The sequence below is a fragment of the Garra rufa genome, chromosome 10 (assembly GCF_049309525.1).
Source record: "Garra rufa chromosome 10, GarRuf1.0, whole genome shotgun sequence".
NCBI classification, from domain to species: Eukaryota; Metazoa; Chordata; class Actinopteri; order Cypriniformes; family Cyprinidae; genus Garra; species Garra rufa.
In genome coordinates this window covers 50,072,800-50,091,699 of record NC_133370.1, presented here as the reverse complement: position 1 = coordinate 50,091,699, position 18,900 = coordinate 50,072,800, and the positions used below count along the sequence as shown (strand labels likewise).

General features: G+C 36.7%; 1 protein-coding gene across 2 annotated transcripts in view; it reads left to right on the top strand.

Annotated features, from left to right (window-relative positions):
* LOC141344912 (phosphatase and actin regulator 1-like) overlaps window positions 1-5,808 on the top strand; it is a 43,527-nt gene extending 37,719 nt beyond the window's left edge. For both annotated transcript variants that reach the window (XM_073849804.1, XM_073849803.1), the window contains exons 12-13: window positions 111-187; window positions 3,727-5,808. In XM_073849804.1, the coding sequence (XP_073705905.1) occupies window positions 111-187; window positions 3,727-3,742 (93 nt within the window). In that variant the 3' untranslated portion in view covers window positions 3,743-5,808. The remainder of the gene's footprint in view (window positions 1-110; window positions 188-3,726) is intronic.
* The last annotated feature ends 13,092 nt before the right edge of the window (window positions 5,809-18,900 follow it).

Genomic DNA, 18,900 nt, shown 5'->3' with positions numbered 1-18,900 from the left:
GTGTGTGTGTGTGTGTGTGTGTGTGTGTGTGTGTGTGTGTGTGTGTGTGTGTGTGTGTGTGTGTGTGTGTGTGTGTGTGTGTGTGTGTGTGTGTGTGTGTGTCGCTGCAGGCTGCCATCAGGAAAGAGCTGAATGATTTCAAGAGCAATGAGATGGAGGTGCATGAGTCCAGTCGCCATCTGACCAGGTGAAGCACGTCAACACTAGCAGCTTCATGTGACTGCATCTCACACCTGTGTATTAAACTCTTGTAGAAAATCAGTGTCTTAATATTAAAGGGATAGTTCATCCAAAAATGTGACCCCGGAGCACAAAACCAGTCTTAAGTGGCCCGGGTATATTTGTAGCAATAGCCAACAGAAATACATTGTATGGGTAAAAATTATTGATTTTTATTTTATGCCAAAAATCATTAGGATATTAAGCAAAGATCATGTTCCATGAAGATAATCCTACCGAAATATATCAAAACTTAATTTTTGATTAGTAATATGCATTGCTAAGAACTTCATTTGGACAACTTTAAAGGTGATTTTCTCAATGTTTTGAATTTTTTGCACCCTCAGATTGCAGATTTTCAAATATTGTATCTCAGCCAAATATTGTCCTATTCTTACAAACCATACATCTTTGGAAAGCTTATTTTTACAGCTTCCAGATGTATAAATCTCAATTTTAACAACAAATTGACCCTTATGATTGGTTTTTGTGGTCCAGGGTTGTTCCAAACCTGTATGAGTTTCTTTATTCTGCTGAACACAAAACTTGTAACTGAACAGTTTCTGGTCCTAGCTTTAATTGTTGGGTGAACTATCCCTAAGTGATATTTTACACCCATTGTTGTTTGTTTGAATCTATTTTGCCAATATAAAAAGCCAGCAGAAGCGCTGTTTCATTCCTGAATTAATTTGCGTTTTGTCTGAATCGGTTGAGCGAATGATTCAATGAGCTGTTTAAGTCACACTGCAAAAAATGCTTTTCTTACTTAGATTTTTTTATCTTGTTTCCAGCCAAAATATCTGAACATTCTTAAATCAAGGAGGATTTTCTAGACGAGTAAAAACTCTTGTTTTCAAAAAAAAAAAAAAAAAAAAGTCAAAATTGTGTTTTAGCTTACAACAAGCCAAATAATCTACCAATGGGGTAAGAAAAAAAATCTCATTTCAAATAGAAAACTAGATTATTTTTCTTTTACACCATTGGCAGATTATTTTGTTTGTTTCAAGCAAAAACTCTAGGTTTTTTTTTCGGAAAACAGGACAATTTTTACTCATGTAGTCTACTTGATATATGAATTTTTTTGATATTTTGCCTGGAAAAAGACAAAAAAAAAATCTAAGTAAGAAAAGCATTTTTTGCAGTGCACTTGCTTCATTCCTGAATGATTTAGTCCTTTTGAACAAATGACAAGAGACTTGCCGCCATCTAGTGGTGGTTTAAGTTTCATATTGAAAATCATAGGATGACAAAAAAGCTCAAGAATACATTACCACTGCTGTGATTGATCACTGATGCTCAGATTCTAAAAATGAAGTATTTGTAGTTGATACATTTTAAAACACTTGATTTTAAAACATGATCAGATACGTTTTGTGATTATCCAGGAAAACACAAAATGTTTCCCTAACAACGTTTTTAGTTAGCCAAGTAATAAAGTAACCAAGCAATAAAGTTCTACGAACTTATTTTTCAGGTTTTTTTTTTATATTTTTGCAACCATAAAAAACCATTCCCAGAATATTGCAGGGTGGTTATTTTTTAATAACATCAACAGAAGAACGCCCATGGCATAAACTGTATACTTCAGTGTTTAAGAAATGAGCGTACTGATATCCTACTTTAAAGCGGTCATCAGATGCAAAACTGACTTTTCCATGTTGTTTGAACATTAATGTGGTGTTAGTTTGTGAACACAACCATCCTACAATGATAAACATCCACCCAGTGGTATTTTTTAAATATTTAAAATGAACATCCCCTTTTTAAAATCAGTTCTCAGCTTCTTGTGGGTGTGGCGACACACAGACAGAGGCCCCTCCCACGACAGTTGATTGACATGAGCGCCTTACCTTAGCCCCGCCCTCACCGAGCTGAAACAGTCCGACTCTGATCTCCATTGTGTGACTCAGGAGCAGAGGAAGACTCTAATTGAGCGATTGAGGTGTTCTGTTGTTGGATGTAATCATGAACACAGCAGTCGACATTTACTCCCGACATCTGAGTCACTGAAGATGCAGAGGAAATCAGTACTTTCATTTTTAAAAGGAAAGCACCGATCCCGATCTACGTATGCGTCTATGTTTATGCGAATCACTTGTGATGCAGCTTCACCCACAGCAGAAGTGAATATTAGGGTTTTATAATGCATCTTTCCAAATGGCTTTTCTTAACCCTTATGCGGTCTTCGTTTTGGAATCACACTCATGGTCACACTCAACAAAACGTAAATTTTGTAACAAAATAATAGTAAAAAAAACGAAAAAATGTTTTTCCTGTTTATTAATGTTTTTACTCCAGATTTGTGCAGTTTTCACAGTTTTTATGCTATTTTTTAAATATATATAAATTATTAAATAAATATACATTTTTAATAGGTTTATATGCCCACATTTTAAACTTTCATTCATGGGGATAACATGGGTAATTTGATATGGTTTAGCGTAAGATTTTTGCCCATTTTTTGGAAAATTCAGTTTTAAAAGTAAAAAAATATAACTTTTACCACTAGATGGTTGCAGAGCACTACTATTAACTAATTGATATTTGACCAACAATAAGATATCTTTTCACAAGTTTTTTCAGTTGAGTTCATATCTACATATTATGAAATCACAATTATTACAATAAAAAATACTTTTTGACAAAGTTAAGCTTTAAGTTATTTTTCGTACTGAAACAAAACCAGTTCTGTTACATATTGATCTTACACTAAACCATGTGAAATTATCCATTTCATCCCCATGAATGAAAGTTAGACGTGGGTTTTTTATGAAAGGGAATTTTACAAAATAAGCTGTTTTTGTGTAAAAACCTATAAAAATATTTATTTATTAATTTATATATATTTAAAAAAATATCCTAAGTCCTCCAAAAACTACACACATGAGGAGTAAAAACATTAATAAACAGTAAAAAAAACAAAAAAACTAATGTTATTTTTCTATTATTTTATAACAAGACCACGAACGTGAGTATTTTTTTCACACTAACATAAAATCAAGCTATCATTCCAATTTAATTTTAATTTGTAGATCAAGATATGTTGACTGATTTACAAAGTCTCATACCATTTGGACAAAGGGAACATTTTTTTAAATTTTAGCGAACGCCATTCGGGGTCCAGAAATCCCCCAAAGACCGCATAAGGGTTAATAATGTGCTTGTTGGCAAGTTTCACCACTAAACGCGGCTAAATGTGGCTAAAGTAAACATTACGGCTCATCATCCCACAGCAGAGAGGGGCGGGGCGAGCAGAGCTCATTTGCATTTAAAGGGACCATGCGAAAAAATCATTTGATTTTTAGCAGAGCTGATTTTCACAAGGTAAAAGGGTGTTTTTTTACACTTCTATTGAGAATTTTTAACCAAAGTATATTATAGACTTCCATTAAGACCCTAAAGAATCATATGAACTTGTGGAAAATGGGCATCCGATGAGCCCTTTAAGTCAAGTAATGTTAATTTGTTTTTATTCATCCGTGTGTGTTTTGCTGCTGTGTCTGTCAGGTTTCACCGGCCGTAGAGGAGCAGCGCGGATGGCCTGATGGTCCCGTCACGAGCTGGACGCTCCCAGACGTCTGAGATCCTTCCGCAGAGCGGCGGCTGCGGGCAGAGACTGCGATCAGACGTCACCGATCCCTCATCCGTCACGTTACTCCATCATCCTCAGATCAGCGGATTCTCAGGCTGCGAGCGGCACGTCCAGCACTTTCGAGCACTTCCTGCCAGCGTGTACATTCGCACGCAGCGGGATCCGTTTTGTGACACGCTAACGCTTTTACAAACGGTCCACGCGGAAACTATTCCGTCAGTTTACGATTCCCACCGATCCGACGTGCTGCTGTTTGACGCATGTTTACAGGATTCACCGCTGCTGCTTCATGCTGACGCTCATTCATGCAGACCTTCGCCATCAGCATCTACAGCAAACTGTGAATTCTAGAGTCAATCAGATCTACATGTTTATATGACGCGTTTTATTCGTGTGCATCTGTTTTTTATCAGAAAAATGCTTTTCTGCCATGTTTTTCCCACTTATGAGTGGATTTTAAGTTATTTTTATACCATTGTTCTAACTTTACATCATTTGCATTCTTATTTTTTCATGCAGATGAATCACACTTGCAAAAAAAATGCTTTTCTTGCTTAGATTGTGTCTTGTTTCCAGCCAAAATATCTAAAGATTCTTAAATCAAGAAGGATTTTCCAGACGAGTAAAAATTATTTTCAAAAATTCTCAAAATGAAGTGAGTTTGTGTTTGAAACGAGCAAAATAATCTGCCAATGGGGTAAGAAAAATAATCTTGTTTTCTGTTTGAAATACGATTATTTTTGTTTACCCCATTGGCAGATTATTAAGCTTGTTCTAAGCAAAAACTCATTTAATTTTGACTTGTTTTTTCTAAAAACAAACATTTTTTTACTCGTCTAAAAAATCCTTTATGATTTAAGAATATTTAGATATTTTGGCTGGAAACAAGACAAAAAGTCTAAGTAAGAAAAGCATTTTTTGCAGTGCATTTTTCATGATGTCTGTCAGCAAATGCCCTGAAAGTCTTTGTCATGTTTTATTGATGTTATTTTTGTTTTATATGATTTATTTTTGAGTTAAATACACGTTTTACCATCCTCTCGCACTGTGTTTATTCGAATCAGAAATCATCAGCTGTTCTTCGGGATGTTTTGCACTTGTGCTCATAGACTGTAGCTCATCGGTGCGGTGTGCTGCTTGCAACGCTAGGCTCATGGGTTCGATTCCAATGGGAGCCGTTGTAGACATTTGAGTGCTTGAAGGTCTGCACTATTCTTACATAGAAGTCCTAATGGAAGGATGTTGGTTTCCTTTAATGTAAATTATTGAATACGTTTGTCTTTCAGTCAGACGCCAAAGGGTAAAAGCTCACACTAATGTAATAGAGACAGCAAATCAATCTTTTCAAAACTTATTTCAACACTCAAACATCCAGCGGATGAAGCTACAATCATATTCTGCATGCACTTTAACAATATGCACTCTTTTTTTCACAATTTAAAGTAGATTTGAGATTCGGGACTTTCTGTGCTAATTTTAATCATAAACCGAAACCAATTCTGAAGGATCTGAACTCTGCATTTCCCAACATCCAAATGAGTTTTAACGAACCACTGGTGTAGCTCAGGTAGCAAGATGTATTTCCAGGACAATGTGACGATCAAACAACATCAGCAGTGGGAAGAATCCAGTAAGAGCATTTCACTTCATGTTCATTGGGACTGGTTCCAAATGGTGGCAGTGGTTCTGGGAGTCCTGCAGGAAGTGGAGTCGTTTTGACTGGTTTCCTGTTGGGTTAGTACGGCGTTGTCGATCTTCAGGCAGCTTCAACATTATGGCACCTCACGTTGGCACAAAGACATCAACATGTGTGGGAAAAAATTAAAAACCTTTCAAGGAACCATATCATCTTTTTAACAATAGTGTGATTTTGAGAACTTTTAGAAACTGCATGAGTTTATATGAGTGAGCGACGAACCGTCCTGAAGCGCCACGTGTCACAGCGAGTCACCGAGGGACGCCATGATTTCAGCAATAAAACTGACCTGATTTACAAACACTGAGTTTGTGTGTGTGTGTGTGTGTGTGTGTGTGTGTGTGTGTGTGTGTGTGTGTGTGTGTGTGTGTGTGTGTGTGTGTGTGTGTGTGAACTAAAGCACCGTCAAAATATTACAGATCCAAATCCAAGCTTCCAGCATCCAGGTGTTTGTCATTTAGAAACATCTGAACAGCAGAACAGTGTAATTAAACATGAGAGCCTCCAAATTACAGCAGATAATGATTCATCACATTAAAACAAGCCTTCACAGACCAAACATATACTAATGTGTAGGAATTATGAATGTAAACTTTGCATTTCAATGATTAATTCACACATAAATAAGGAAAAAGAAACACGTTCTTGATTTGGTATTTTTATTTATATTTATTTCATTTATTTTTAAAGGGGCTTTTTTCCCAATCTGCCCCCATTTCTTGCACAGTTTTAAGGGGCTTTTTACCCAATTTGCCCCAGTTTGTGCACATTTTTAAGGGTCTTTTTTCCCAATCTGCCCCCAGTTTGTGCACATTTATAAAGGGCATTTTTCAATTTGCCCCCATTTCTAGCACAGTTTTAAGGGGCTTTTTTTTCCCAATCCGCCCCCAGTTTGTGCACATTTATAAAGGGCATTTTTCAATTTGCCCCCATTTCTAGCACAGTTTTAAGGGGCTTTTTTTTCCCAATCCGCCCCCAGTTTGTGCACATTTATAAAGGGGCTTTTTTCCAATTTGCCCCAGTTTGTGCACAGTTTTAAGGGGCTTTTTTCCCAATCCGCCCCCAGTTTGTGCACATTTATAAAGGGGCTTTTTTCCAATTTGCCCCAGTTTGTGCACAGTTTTAAGGGGCTTTTTTCCCAATCCGCCCCCAGTTTGTGCACATTTATAAAGGGTATTTTTCAATTTTTCCCTATTTCTAGCACATTTTTAAAGGGGCTTTTTACCCAATTTGCCCCAGTTTGTGCACATTTTTAAGGGGCTTTTTTCCCAATCTGCCCCCAGTTTGTGCACATTTATAAAGGGGCTTTTTTCCAATTTGCCCCCATTTCTAGCACAGTTTTAAGGGGCTTTTTTTTCCCAATCCGCCCCCAGTTTGTGCACATTTATAAAGGGGCTTTTTTCCAATTTGCCCCCATTTCTAGCACAGTTTTAAGGGGCTTTTTTTTCCCAATCCGCCCCCAGTTTGTGCACATTTTTAAAGGGGCTTTTTTCCAATTTGCCCCCATTTCTAGCACAGTTTTAAGGGGCTTTTTTCCCAATCTGCCCCAGTTTGTGCACAGTTTTAAGGGGCTTTTTTCCCAATCTGCCCCCAGTTTGTGCACATTTATAAAGGGGCTTTTTTCCAATTTGCCCCCATTTCTAGCACAGTTTTAAGGGGCTTTTTACCCAATTTGCCCCAGTTTGTGCACAGTTTTAAGGGGCTTTTTTCCCAATCTGCCCCCAGTTTGTGCACATTTATAAAGGGGCTTTTTTCCAATTTGCCCCCATTTCTAGCACAGTTTTAAGGGGCTTTTTACCCAATTTGCCCCAGTTTGTGCACATTTATAAAGGGTATTTTTCAATTTTTCCCTATTTCTAGCACATTTTTAAAGGGGCTTTTTACCCAATTTGCCCCAGTTTGTGCACATTTATAAAGGGGCTTTTTTCCAATTTGCCCCCATTTCTTGCACAGTTTTAAAGGGGCTTTTCCCCCAATCTGCCCCCATTTCTAGCACAGTTTTAAGGGGCTTTTTTTTCCCAATCCGCCCCCAGTTTGTGCACATTTTTAAAGGGGCTTTTTTCCAATTTGCCCCCATTTCTAGCACAGTTTTAAGGGGCTTTTTTCCCAATCTGCCCCCAGTTTGTGCACATTTATAAAGGGTATTTTTCAATTTTTCCCTATTTCTAGCACATTTTTAAAGGGGCTTTTTACCCAATTTGCCCCAGTTTGTGCACATTTATAAAGGGGCTTTTTTCCAATTTGCCCCCATTTCTTGCACAGTTTTAAAGGGGCTTTTCCCCCAATCTGCCCCCATTTCTTGCACAGTTTTAAAGGGGCTTTTCCCCCAATTTGCCCCCATTTCTTGCAAAGTTTTGAATGGGCTTTATTCCCAGTTTGTGCACATTTTTAAAGGGGCTTTTTTCCAATTTGCCCCAGTTTGTGCACATTTATAAAGGGGCTTTTTACCCAATTTGCCCCAGTTTGTGCACATTTATAAAGGGGCTTTTTTCCAATTTGCCCCCATTTCTTGCACAGTTTTAAAGGGGCTTTTCCCCCAATCTGCCCCCATTTCTTGCACAGTTTTAAAGGGGCTTTTCCCCCAATTTGCCCCCATTTCTTGCAAAGTTTTGAATGGGCTTTATTCCCAGTTTGTGCACATTTTTAAAGGGGCTTTTTACCCAATTTGCCCCAGTTTGTGCACATTTATAAAGGGGCTTTTTTCCAATTTGCCCCCATTTCTTGCACAGTTTTAAAGGGGCTTTTCCCCCAATCTGCCCCCATTTCTTGCACAGTTTTAAAGGGGCTTTTCCCCCAATTTGCCCCCATTTCTTGCAAAGTTTTGAATGGGCTTTATTCCCAGTTTGTGCACATTTTTAAAGGGGCTTTTTTCCAATTTGCCCCAGTTTGTGCACATTTATAAAGGGGCTTTTTACCCAATTTGCCCCAGTTTGTGCACATTTTTAAAGGGGCTTTTTTCCAATTTTCCTCTATTTCTTGCACAGTTTTAAAGGGGCTTTTCCCCCAATCTGCCCTCAGTTTGTGCACATTTTTAAAGGGGCTTTTTACCCAATTTGCCCCCAGTTTGTGCACATTTATAAAGGTTTTTTTTTTTCAATTTGCCCCCATTTCTTGTACATTTTTAAAGGGTCTTTTTACCCAATTTGCCCCCATTTCAAGCACAGTTTTAAAGGGGCTTTTTTTCCCAATTTGCCCCCAGTTTGTGCACATTTATAAAGGTTTTTTTTTCCAATTTGCCCCCATTTCTTGCACAGTTTTAAAGGGGCCTTTTCCAATTTGCCCCCATTTCTAGCAAAGTTGTAAATGGGCTTTATTCCCAGTTTGTGCACATTTTTAAAGGGGCTTTTTTTCCCAATTTGCCCCCACTTTGTGCCTATTTTTATATAATGTACAGGTAATTAAGTTTTAAATTATTTTTTGTTTACATCTGCGCCTTTATTGCACAGTTTTAAATGTCTTTTTTTTTGTTTACATCTGTGCCTTTATTGCACAGTTTTAAATGGCTTTTTTTTGTTTACATCTGCGCCTTTATTGCACAGTTTTAAATGGCTTTTTTTTGTTTACATCTGCGCCTTTATTGCACAGTTTTAAATGGCTTTTTTTTGTTTACATCTGCGCCTTTATTGCACAGTTTTAAATGGCTTTTTTTTGTTTACATCTGCGCCTTTATTGCACAGTTTTAAATGGCTTTTTTTGTTTACATCTGCGCCTTTATTGCACAGTTTTAAATGGCTTTTTTTGTTTACATCTGCGCCTTTATTGCACAGTTTTAAATGGCTTTTTTTGTTTACATCTGCGCCTTTATTGCAGTTTTAAATAGCTTTTTTTGTTTACATCAGTGCCTTTATTGCACAGTTTTAAATAGCTTTTTTTGTTTACATCTGCGCCTTTATTGCACAGTTTTAAATGGCTTTTTTTTGTTTACATCTGCGCCTTTATTGCACAGTTTTAAATGTCTTTTTTTTTGTTTACATCTGCGCCTTTATTGCACAGTTTTAAATGGCTTTTTTTTGTTTACATCTGCGCCTTTATTGCACAGTTTTAAATGGCTTTTTTTTGTTTACATCTGCGCCTTTATTGCACAGTTTTAAATGGCTTTTTTTTGTTTACATCTGCGCCTTTATTGCACAGTTTTAAATGGCTTTTTTTTGTTTACATCTGCGCCTTTATTGCACAGTTTTAAATGTCTTTTTTTTGTTTACATCTGCGCCTTTATTGCACAGTTTTAAATGGCTTTTTTTGTTTACATCTGCGCCTTTATTGCAGTTTTAAATGGCTTTTTTTGTTTACATCTGCGCCTTTATTGCACAGTTTTAAATGGCTTTTTTTGTTTACATCTGCGCCTTTATTGCACAGTTTTAAATGGCTTTTTTTTGTTTACATCTGCGCCTTTATTGCACAGTTTTAAATGGCTTTTTTTTGTTTACATCTGCGCCTTTATTGCACAGTTTTAAATGGCTTTTTTTTGTTTACATCTGCGCCTTTATTGCACAGTTTTAAATGGCTTTTTTTGTTTACATCTGCGCCTTTATTGCACAGTTTTAAATGGCTTTTTTTGTTTACATCTGCGCCTTTATTGCACAGTTTTAAATGGCTTTTTTTGTTTACATCTGCGCCTTTATTGCAGTTTTAAATAGCTTTTTTTGTTTACATCAGTGCCTTTATTGCACAGTTTTAAATAGCTTTTTTTGTTTACATCTGCGCCTTTATTGCACAGTTTTAAATGGCTTTTTTTTGTTTACATCTGCGCCTTTATTGCACAGTTTTAAATGTCTTTTTTTTTGTTTACATCTGCGCCTTTATTGCACAGTTTTAAATGGCTTTTTTTTGTTTACATCTGCGCCTTTATTGCACAGTTTTAAATGGCTTTTTTTTGTTTACATCTGCGCCTTTATTGCACAGTTTTAAATGGCTTTTTTTTGTTTACATCTGCGCCTTTATTGCACAGTTTTAAATGGCTTTTTTTTGTTTACATCTGCGCCTTTATTGCACAGTTTTAAATGGCTTTTTTTTGTTTACATCTGCGCCTTTATTGCACAGTTTTAAATGGCTTTTTTTGTTTACATCTGCGCCTTTATTGCAGTTTTAAATGGCTTTTTTTGTTTACATCTGCGCCTTTATTGCACAGTTTTAAATGGCTTTTTTTGTTTACATCTGCGCCTTTATTGCACAGTTTTAAATGGCTTTTTTTGTTTACATCTGCGCCTTTATTGCAGTTTTAAATGGCTTTTTTTGTTTACATCTGCGCCTTTATTGCACAGTTTTAAATAGCTTTTTTTGTTTACATCTGCGCCTTTATTGCACAGTTTTAAATGGCTTTTTTTGTTTACATCTGCGCCTTTATTGCACAGTTTTAAATAGCTTTTTTTGTTTACATCTGCGCCTTTATTGCACAGTTTTAAATGGCTTTTTTTGTTTACATCTGCGCCTTTATTGCACAGTTTTAAATGGCTTTTTAAGTTTACATCTGCGCCTTTATTGCACAGTTTTAAATGGCCTTTTTTTACATCTGTGCCTTTATTGCACAGTTTTCAATGGGCTTTTTTAACTTAATCTCACATTTGGAGACGAGCGTGACTGTTGTGATCTCTGAGTACATCTCACGTGCAGGGATCTCTATATAGACGGTGGTGGTGTATCTGAGCTCCTCTCTCCTCTGTGTAGTTTGTTTTAGGCAGCTCTTCATGGGTTGCGGAGGGCCCAGGACTTTCCGCTTCAGCCGGTTCCAGAAACTACATCCAGGTCTAACGAGAGCCGTTTTCCTCAGCTGTTTGTGTTCTTTCAGGGTTGATTGGAAGATCTCCTTGAGGTTTCTTTTACGTGTATTCCTGTACTGTCTCTGGACCATGGGTGTATCGGGCCACCACACATGCCCGGGCTCATGAGCCTCGACGGCATCCGTCAGGAACGTCCCGGTCTCAGCCAGCTCTTCCCATTCGTTCTCAGTTAGCTTCCAGAAAGCGTCCCGCAGTTTTTTGTAAACTTCTGCTGGCATGTGTCTCAAACGTGTCAGCAGCCCCCTCTCAGGACCCCTATCATCAGGCCTTTCCTGACACCTGGTCCGGACTTCATCTCTCCAGGCCGAGGGAAACGGCCTCGATTTGACCCCGAGGTCGGAGTAATGGTCATCCTTAAAGTCGTAGTTTTTTTTCGTGGTCTTCAGGCAAGACTTGGGCTGTCCAACGACGGGTTTGGGTTCTATGGGCCATCTGCTGGACAGATCATCCCAAGAGACCCGCTTAGGCCCAGGTTTGTCTTTTGGAGGATTGGCTATCAGATCACGAAGTTGCTCCTTCCAAGCGAGAAGGGACTGAGCCTCAAAACTGCTTTGGTCCGCCATTGTGTCAGTATAGTCCTTCAGCATAATCTGAATAAATTGCTATTTATCAATATATAAGAAGCTGATACTTCATATATAAGAAGCAAATGTACTGGATAAATGAGAAGCAGACACTCTATGTATAAGAAGCAGAATCATGGGGGGGGGGGGGGGTTGTGTGACGTCACAATGACCGCGTTCTAAATTGGAATGCGCTTCAGTTGCACCTGAGCAGCAGAGCGGAACGAAAGTGTGTGAAGCTTGTGCTCTACTAAATTACCGTGATTTACATTTCTTGTCTTCTTTAAATCGAGGGCTTTCAAATGAGATTCCACGAGGAAGGGGTAAAAATTAATTATTAAACATCTTGTACATAATGCCAAATGTTTCGTTCATTAATTGTCTTCATGCAGACAGTGTTAATGGGGTTTATATTGTACAGCTGCCTTTATTTGATGAAGCAGGGGATCATCATGTATAGATCTATCTGACACAGAGTAGTTTAAAACACCATTTCAACTAAATGATACACCTTTCTCGAGACCGACATCTCTAGGACAAAGACTAATACAAACGATCCGGTATTTATTTGTTTAGTCGGTCAGACGCACATTAGTGTCGGCTATTTGTGCATTCTTGTGTACAGGGGCGTAGCAACCGGGGGGGACACGTCCCCCTCACTTTTAGAAACAGGTGATTCTGTCCCCCGCACTTTTTTTGACCTAGCGCCAATATTTCCGCCCCTGGTCTCTGATTTGTTACTTAGATTTGAGTGAAGTAACATTTAGCCAATCACAGCGCGAATCTCTTGGGCGTCTGCCATGAGCTTCAAATCTTGTTGCTCTTGTAAACAGAATGTATTATAGTGTATGAACATCACAGTCCCTCCAGTTTTTCGCGATTCTGCGGTCGCTGAATTTAATGCAAAATCAACAAAATGTCGCATTTTTTTGCGATCCTGCATAATTTGTCATTTAACCGCAAAATAATCGCAAAAAATTGTTATTCAAATATTTCAATATAAAACGATTTTTAAAATATATATATCATGTTGATAAAGACGCTGCTCACATGATGTCTGTGAGCTGTCTGTCTGCAGGGCTCGCAAGATCGACGTCTCGGGGGCTATTGTGTTTTTCAGTCGAGCTACCAAAATGTTTCACTGGCCTGCCACCCGCTATCTTAAAGTAGAGGGCTTCTCTGTTGTTGCAAATGGAACGCCATAAAAGTTTTAAATTTGTTAAATAGTATAAGAAAAGTCTTAATTATAATTTTAAAAGTCAATTAGGGACGGCGAGACGAATCACGATAGGGCTGGATAAAACTTCAATGATGTCATTGAATAAATATGAGCCCTGCACATTTCAAAGTCAAAACGCAGCACTGATGTCTTTAAATGAATGTATCTGAGTAGAACCGACTGTCCTCAGAAACGTGTCGTTGGCATTTTCATTTCATGCTGATACAACAGCGTTAAAGCTGATTTGTATACAGCCGTTACTAGGGAAACGAAAATATTTCAGCGCTCCTAAAGCGCCCCCTTGTGACAGAATTTTTTATTTTAATTTTTTAGAATTTTTTCCAATACATTTTTCAGCTGTTTATGTTTTTATGCAGCAAACACATAGGGTTTTTAATGTGCCTTCTAAAAAATCTAAACAATTAAGACAGTAATATTTATGTTTTAAATAAATATGATAAATTATATACTTGATTTATCCCTTTTAATGGTATAAAGGCTGAAATGCCATTGTGTAAGATATTGTTTTTGTGTGAATCTGTATCTGAATTAAAAATCATGTCATTTTATGACCTAAAATTCTACCTTACATTGTCCAACCCCAATCATTCTGTTCATTTTGCTTGTGCAGCTCTTAAAAAGGACCATAAATTGCTTTAAATTGATATTTAAAAATTCTGCAGATACACTAAAGAGTGAAATAAAATTCCTTCCTTGATATTTGTTTATATTTGTGTATTGAAAACATATTTGATTGACATTTAGACTCCTGTTTGAATTTCTATATTTAAAAAATAAAAATTAAAAAGCTTTTTTATTTGGGCTAGTTCAATTAATTTTTGGGCTACCAAAATTTAAAGAGTACCTGAGACGCGACTGAAATGAAGTAGGCTATGTACAGTATAAATTTCTACACCTGCTGTTAATGTTTACAAAGGTCACATAAGAACATTGCCCATAGGTTATTTTAAAAGTTCAAATGTATCAGAATAAACCAATTTTATGTTTGATTTGTGTTATGCATGATAATTGAGCCTCTAACATAATACCTAATATGGTAAATGTGATATCCTAATTATTAATAAATAAATTAAATAAATCGCAATTTTTTTCGCAAATTTCTAGGACTTGCCACCACAAAATTAATCATTTTCATCGCAAAAATCACAAAAAAAAAATCGTGAAATCCTCACCTTTGGGTCACATGACCATACTGTCCCCCCCACTTTTAAATTGCCTGCTACGCCCCTGTTCGTGTGTGTTTGTGGAACAGATCTGGCAAAGGTTTTCGCAGTCTATCCAGTGGATGAAGAAATAAAGTAATCAGTGTGGAACATTACATCTAATGTCAGGTCGTTATAAAGAGTTACAGATTTCTTTGTTTCTTTCAATTGTTTAGGGTAGAGACATGTCCAGTTGAAACACCTTCAATAACTTGCATACACAGAAATCCCGAGCCGTGGGTTGCTCCACACATGTGTTTTGACACATCTTTTCTAGTGTTAAACATTTGTTCGTATTTTGTTTTAATTGAATCTGAATGAAATAAAGCAAATAAATAAATCAGAAAATGTTGCACAACCGTATTTTTTTACATTTGCAATAAATGGTTATTCAGCTTCTCAGTTGTACATCATCATATGGGTACAGTTGAGACAGAAATTCATCTCATGTTTATGAGCTACTTGTGGAAAATAGAAACTACTTATGGCTGTTCAAACAATTAAATATTGAAATTTAAACTTAATTTGGTTGGTTTTACGTTGTTATCGTTAACTTTATGAAACTAAATAGGACTGTTTGTAAAAGGAAATGATTAAATTAGTTTTTCGATTTCACATGGGTTTGTGGTAAGGAAACAGCAAAATACAACGTTTAATCTTACTCACAAAGTGTATTTTGCAATATCATATCGTTTAATAACAACGTGTGTGCTGTATGCGGCTAAACTTTTCTTTTTTATATATATATTGATATTTATGTGTTGTGCACTTATCAACTTTTTCTCAGAGCGATATTTTCTTTCACTCCCAATGTGGAGCAGATGGGGAAGCTGGTTTTATCAAGGAAAACGCAGGAAGTAAGTGTTTTACCTTCACTTACATTATGTAAAGTACAATATTCCTTTATGACAATGTTAATATGCTGTGTGCATCTAAACATTTCTCACAGGTTTGAATTGCGATGCGGTGCTGATGCAGTGGTCACTTTTAAAAGGGAAATGTAAGTAGTAAGTGTTTGAGCTCATTTAAAATATGTATTTTATAACATCACATTGATTAAAAGTGATATTTAGTGATATTTGTGCACTCCTAAACGTTTTTTCAGAGATACTTACATGATGTGAGTTGGTTTTATCAAGAAAAACAGAAAGTAAGTGTTTAATCTTATTTACATTGTGTTATATAGGATAATATTATTTTAATGAAGAAACGTTTCTCACAGATTTGAATTGTGATGCGAATTGATTTAAAATATATTTGTGAACGTCATATTGATGTATAGTGATATTTATGTGTTGTGCACTCGTAAACTTTTTCTCAGAGAGATATTTTTCACTCGGGAGATGATGTGAGGAGTATACTCTAAGTGGGATGAGAAGAGCTTTGTTAGGACACACATGCCAAGTCAAGATTATTTATACAGCGCTTTTTACAATACAAGTTGTGTCAAAGCAACCTGACAGTATTAAAATAAGACAATACAGTGTCAATAATAATGCAAAAGTTCCATGTTGCATCATAGTCAAATTGGAGAGGACTCATCTGGTTCCAGTGGCCTTGTGTCGTTGGCCGTTTAGGGTAGGAGTTCTTTCCTGATGATCCGTCTCTGGGGCTCATCTAGTTGACATTCAGATGTAGGTGTTGATCCACCATCTGCTCTTGGTACGCCAGATACATAAGCCACAATGGCATATTTTAAGATTATTGATCATCATGCCTAATGTTTTGATTATTAAACAATAATAATATAGAGTCTGATCTCCTCCCAAAAATGTATCAAATGTAAGTTTTTGGTATTTATGTGCTGTCCCATTTATATACAATCATTTTGATAGGAGTCCAACCTCAATGCAGAGAGAGATCAGTACACACTTGGAATTATGACTTTGTTGCATGGTAAGAAAGAATGGCATCTACACTAATACTAGTCTGTTTTGTTCTTATTCCGATTCCACCGTAGCCACCCAGATCCAGACTGTATCCAGATCAGATGGTGGATCAGCTCCTAGAGATGACCTCTACAGCCCTGAATGTCAGCGGAGACCAGGACAACTAGATGAGCCCTAGAGACAGATCCCTTGTGAACACAAGGGACACGAAAACGCCGCAGGACATTCGGAAGCATGCTGGCTATGCATTAATGTCCAATTGCCAAAATTTTGATAGTAAGTGCACTGTAACAAATTTCTGTAGTTTTCACAGCATTATTACTGTAAAATGAACAAATCCATACTGTGGAATATGTATACAGTAAGTTGCTGTAAATCGGCAATGCATTATGGGTAAAAATACAACCGCGGGAAATTCTACAGTAAAATAATATTTTCCTGTGAATCACAGTGCAGTAGTTGAGATCGGCATTTTTCTCTCAGCTGGATTATTTTTTTCCAATTTGACCTCAGAAAGGTAAAGTTGCTTTTTATTTTTCCATATTTTTGGTCATTATTGTTATATTTACAGTTTTCACTCGAGACGTTGTGCGTGTTTATCTTTCAGAGAGCGGGAGACAGAGAGAGTCGACCGTGAGAGGGAGCGGTGGAACCGGGCGGACATCCACATTGACCGGTAAGTGTTCGCATATTATAGCAAAAAGCATTACATTTTGATATATTTTCAGGCATGGCGACATTTTATTGCTAAAGTCATTATTTCGGTAAAGAACTGACATGGCTGTATACATTTAATCTGGAAGTGCGTCTTTGTGTGTGTTTGTGGATTAGCTGTTTGAAGCCACATGTGTTTTTCTCTTGCTAGATACTGCGCGATGGATATTGCTTTAATACGGACGAAATGCAAAAACAGGTAAGGCGTTAAAACTCACGACATTTTTCATAGGACTTTGTGTTTTTTTTACTTGAGCTGTGCGTAATATCAGTTAAAATGGCTTCGCGCCACAAACTAAACGCCATCCGTTCTCAGCAAAACTGCGTCACTCAGGACTAAAGGGCTGAAGGCGAAACGGCCTCAGACTAAAAGACATCAGATCTCGTAAGCCTCCGTCTATATTTGTTATTTAATGGTTACATGTTTGTAACATATCCGCTGTCACAATGCATCGTTTGTCTTTTGGATATTATAATACATTACAATACAGGGCTCGCAAAATCGCCAACCCAGTGTCCTGGGGCTATATTGTGTTTTCCAGTCGGTCTGGCAAATGTTTCACCAGCTATTTTAAAGTAGAGGGCTCCTGTAGGTACTTAAAAACTCCTCAATTCAGTTCACATTTAAGACCGTACAAAGTTTTTAATACGTTAAACAGTATAAGAAAAGTCCTAATTATAATTTTATAAGGTCTTTTACTGTTAGGGACAAACAGACAAGAATCGCCATAGGGCTGGATTAAACTTCAAAAGGCAATGATATGTGCGTGTCTTTATATGAATGTATCTGAAGGGAACCGACTGTCCTCAGAATCGTGTCGATGGCTTTTTAATTTAGTCTTAAACTAAACCTTAAAGTAAACATATAATGCCTGATAAAACGGCGTAAATGAGTTTGGCGCTGCTTTGTTTGTATACAGCCGTTACTAGGGAGACCGTAATATTTCAGCGCTCCTAAAGCGCCCCCTAGTGACATAGAATGCATATTTATTTCCAATACATTTTTTCAGCTGTTTATGGTCAAATTATTAGTTATTGACCCATGTTTTTATGCAGAAAACACAGAGTTGTAAATGTGAAAAGTTGCCTTCTAAATATCTAAACAATTAAGACATTTATATTTTAAATAAATATAATAAATTATATACTTGATTTATCTTTTTTAATGGTATAAAGGCTGAAATACCGTTGTATACGATTTTTTTTTTTTTTGGTGAAAACCTTTATCTGAACTGTATGTAATTTTATGGCTTAATATGTTACCGTACATTGTCCAACCCCACTCATACTGTGTTTATTTTACTTGTGCAGCTCTTAAAAATGATCATAAATTGCCAATAAATTGATATTTTAAAAAATCTGCAGATACCCTGTAAATAGTGAAATAGAATTCCTTCCTTTATGTTTGTTGATGATGACATTTGTGTACTGAAAATATTTTGATGATATGTAGACCCCTATCTGATTTTCTATATTTTAAAATAAAATTAAGCTGTCATTTTTGCTTATAAACTTCCACATTAATAACATTTTTATTTTATTTTATTTTTACTGCAGGGAAGAAGACTCCAGCCCAGGACAATGATGCCAGCTCATGCCCATCTCAGGAAAGAAAAAAGGATTCATGCTGAACATCACATGCAGAAACCAGAATTATTGCATCCCATTTTTGGTCATCTGTTGGCACTTGTTACATATTTACTTAAAATGCTTTGAAGAAATAATACCAAAAGATAAGCTTAATTGATGTCTGTGATATATGAAGACTGATATATATATATATATATAGTGGTGGCCAAAATTATTAGAACACTAGTGTTTTTTACCAGCTAAACATGGGTTTAAGTCAGTTATTTCTATCTGTTGCTGTAGTGTAAGTAGGAAATATCAGTTTACATAAATATAAATAAATATCCAAACATAAATTTATGCCCTTAAGTGTGATAATCCAGTGGAATTTCTGTGAGATTTCAGCTGGTGAAAATACCAGTGTGCTAATAATTTTGGC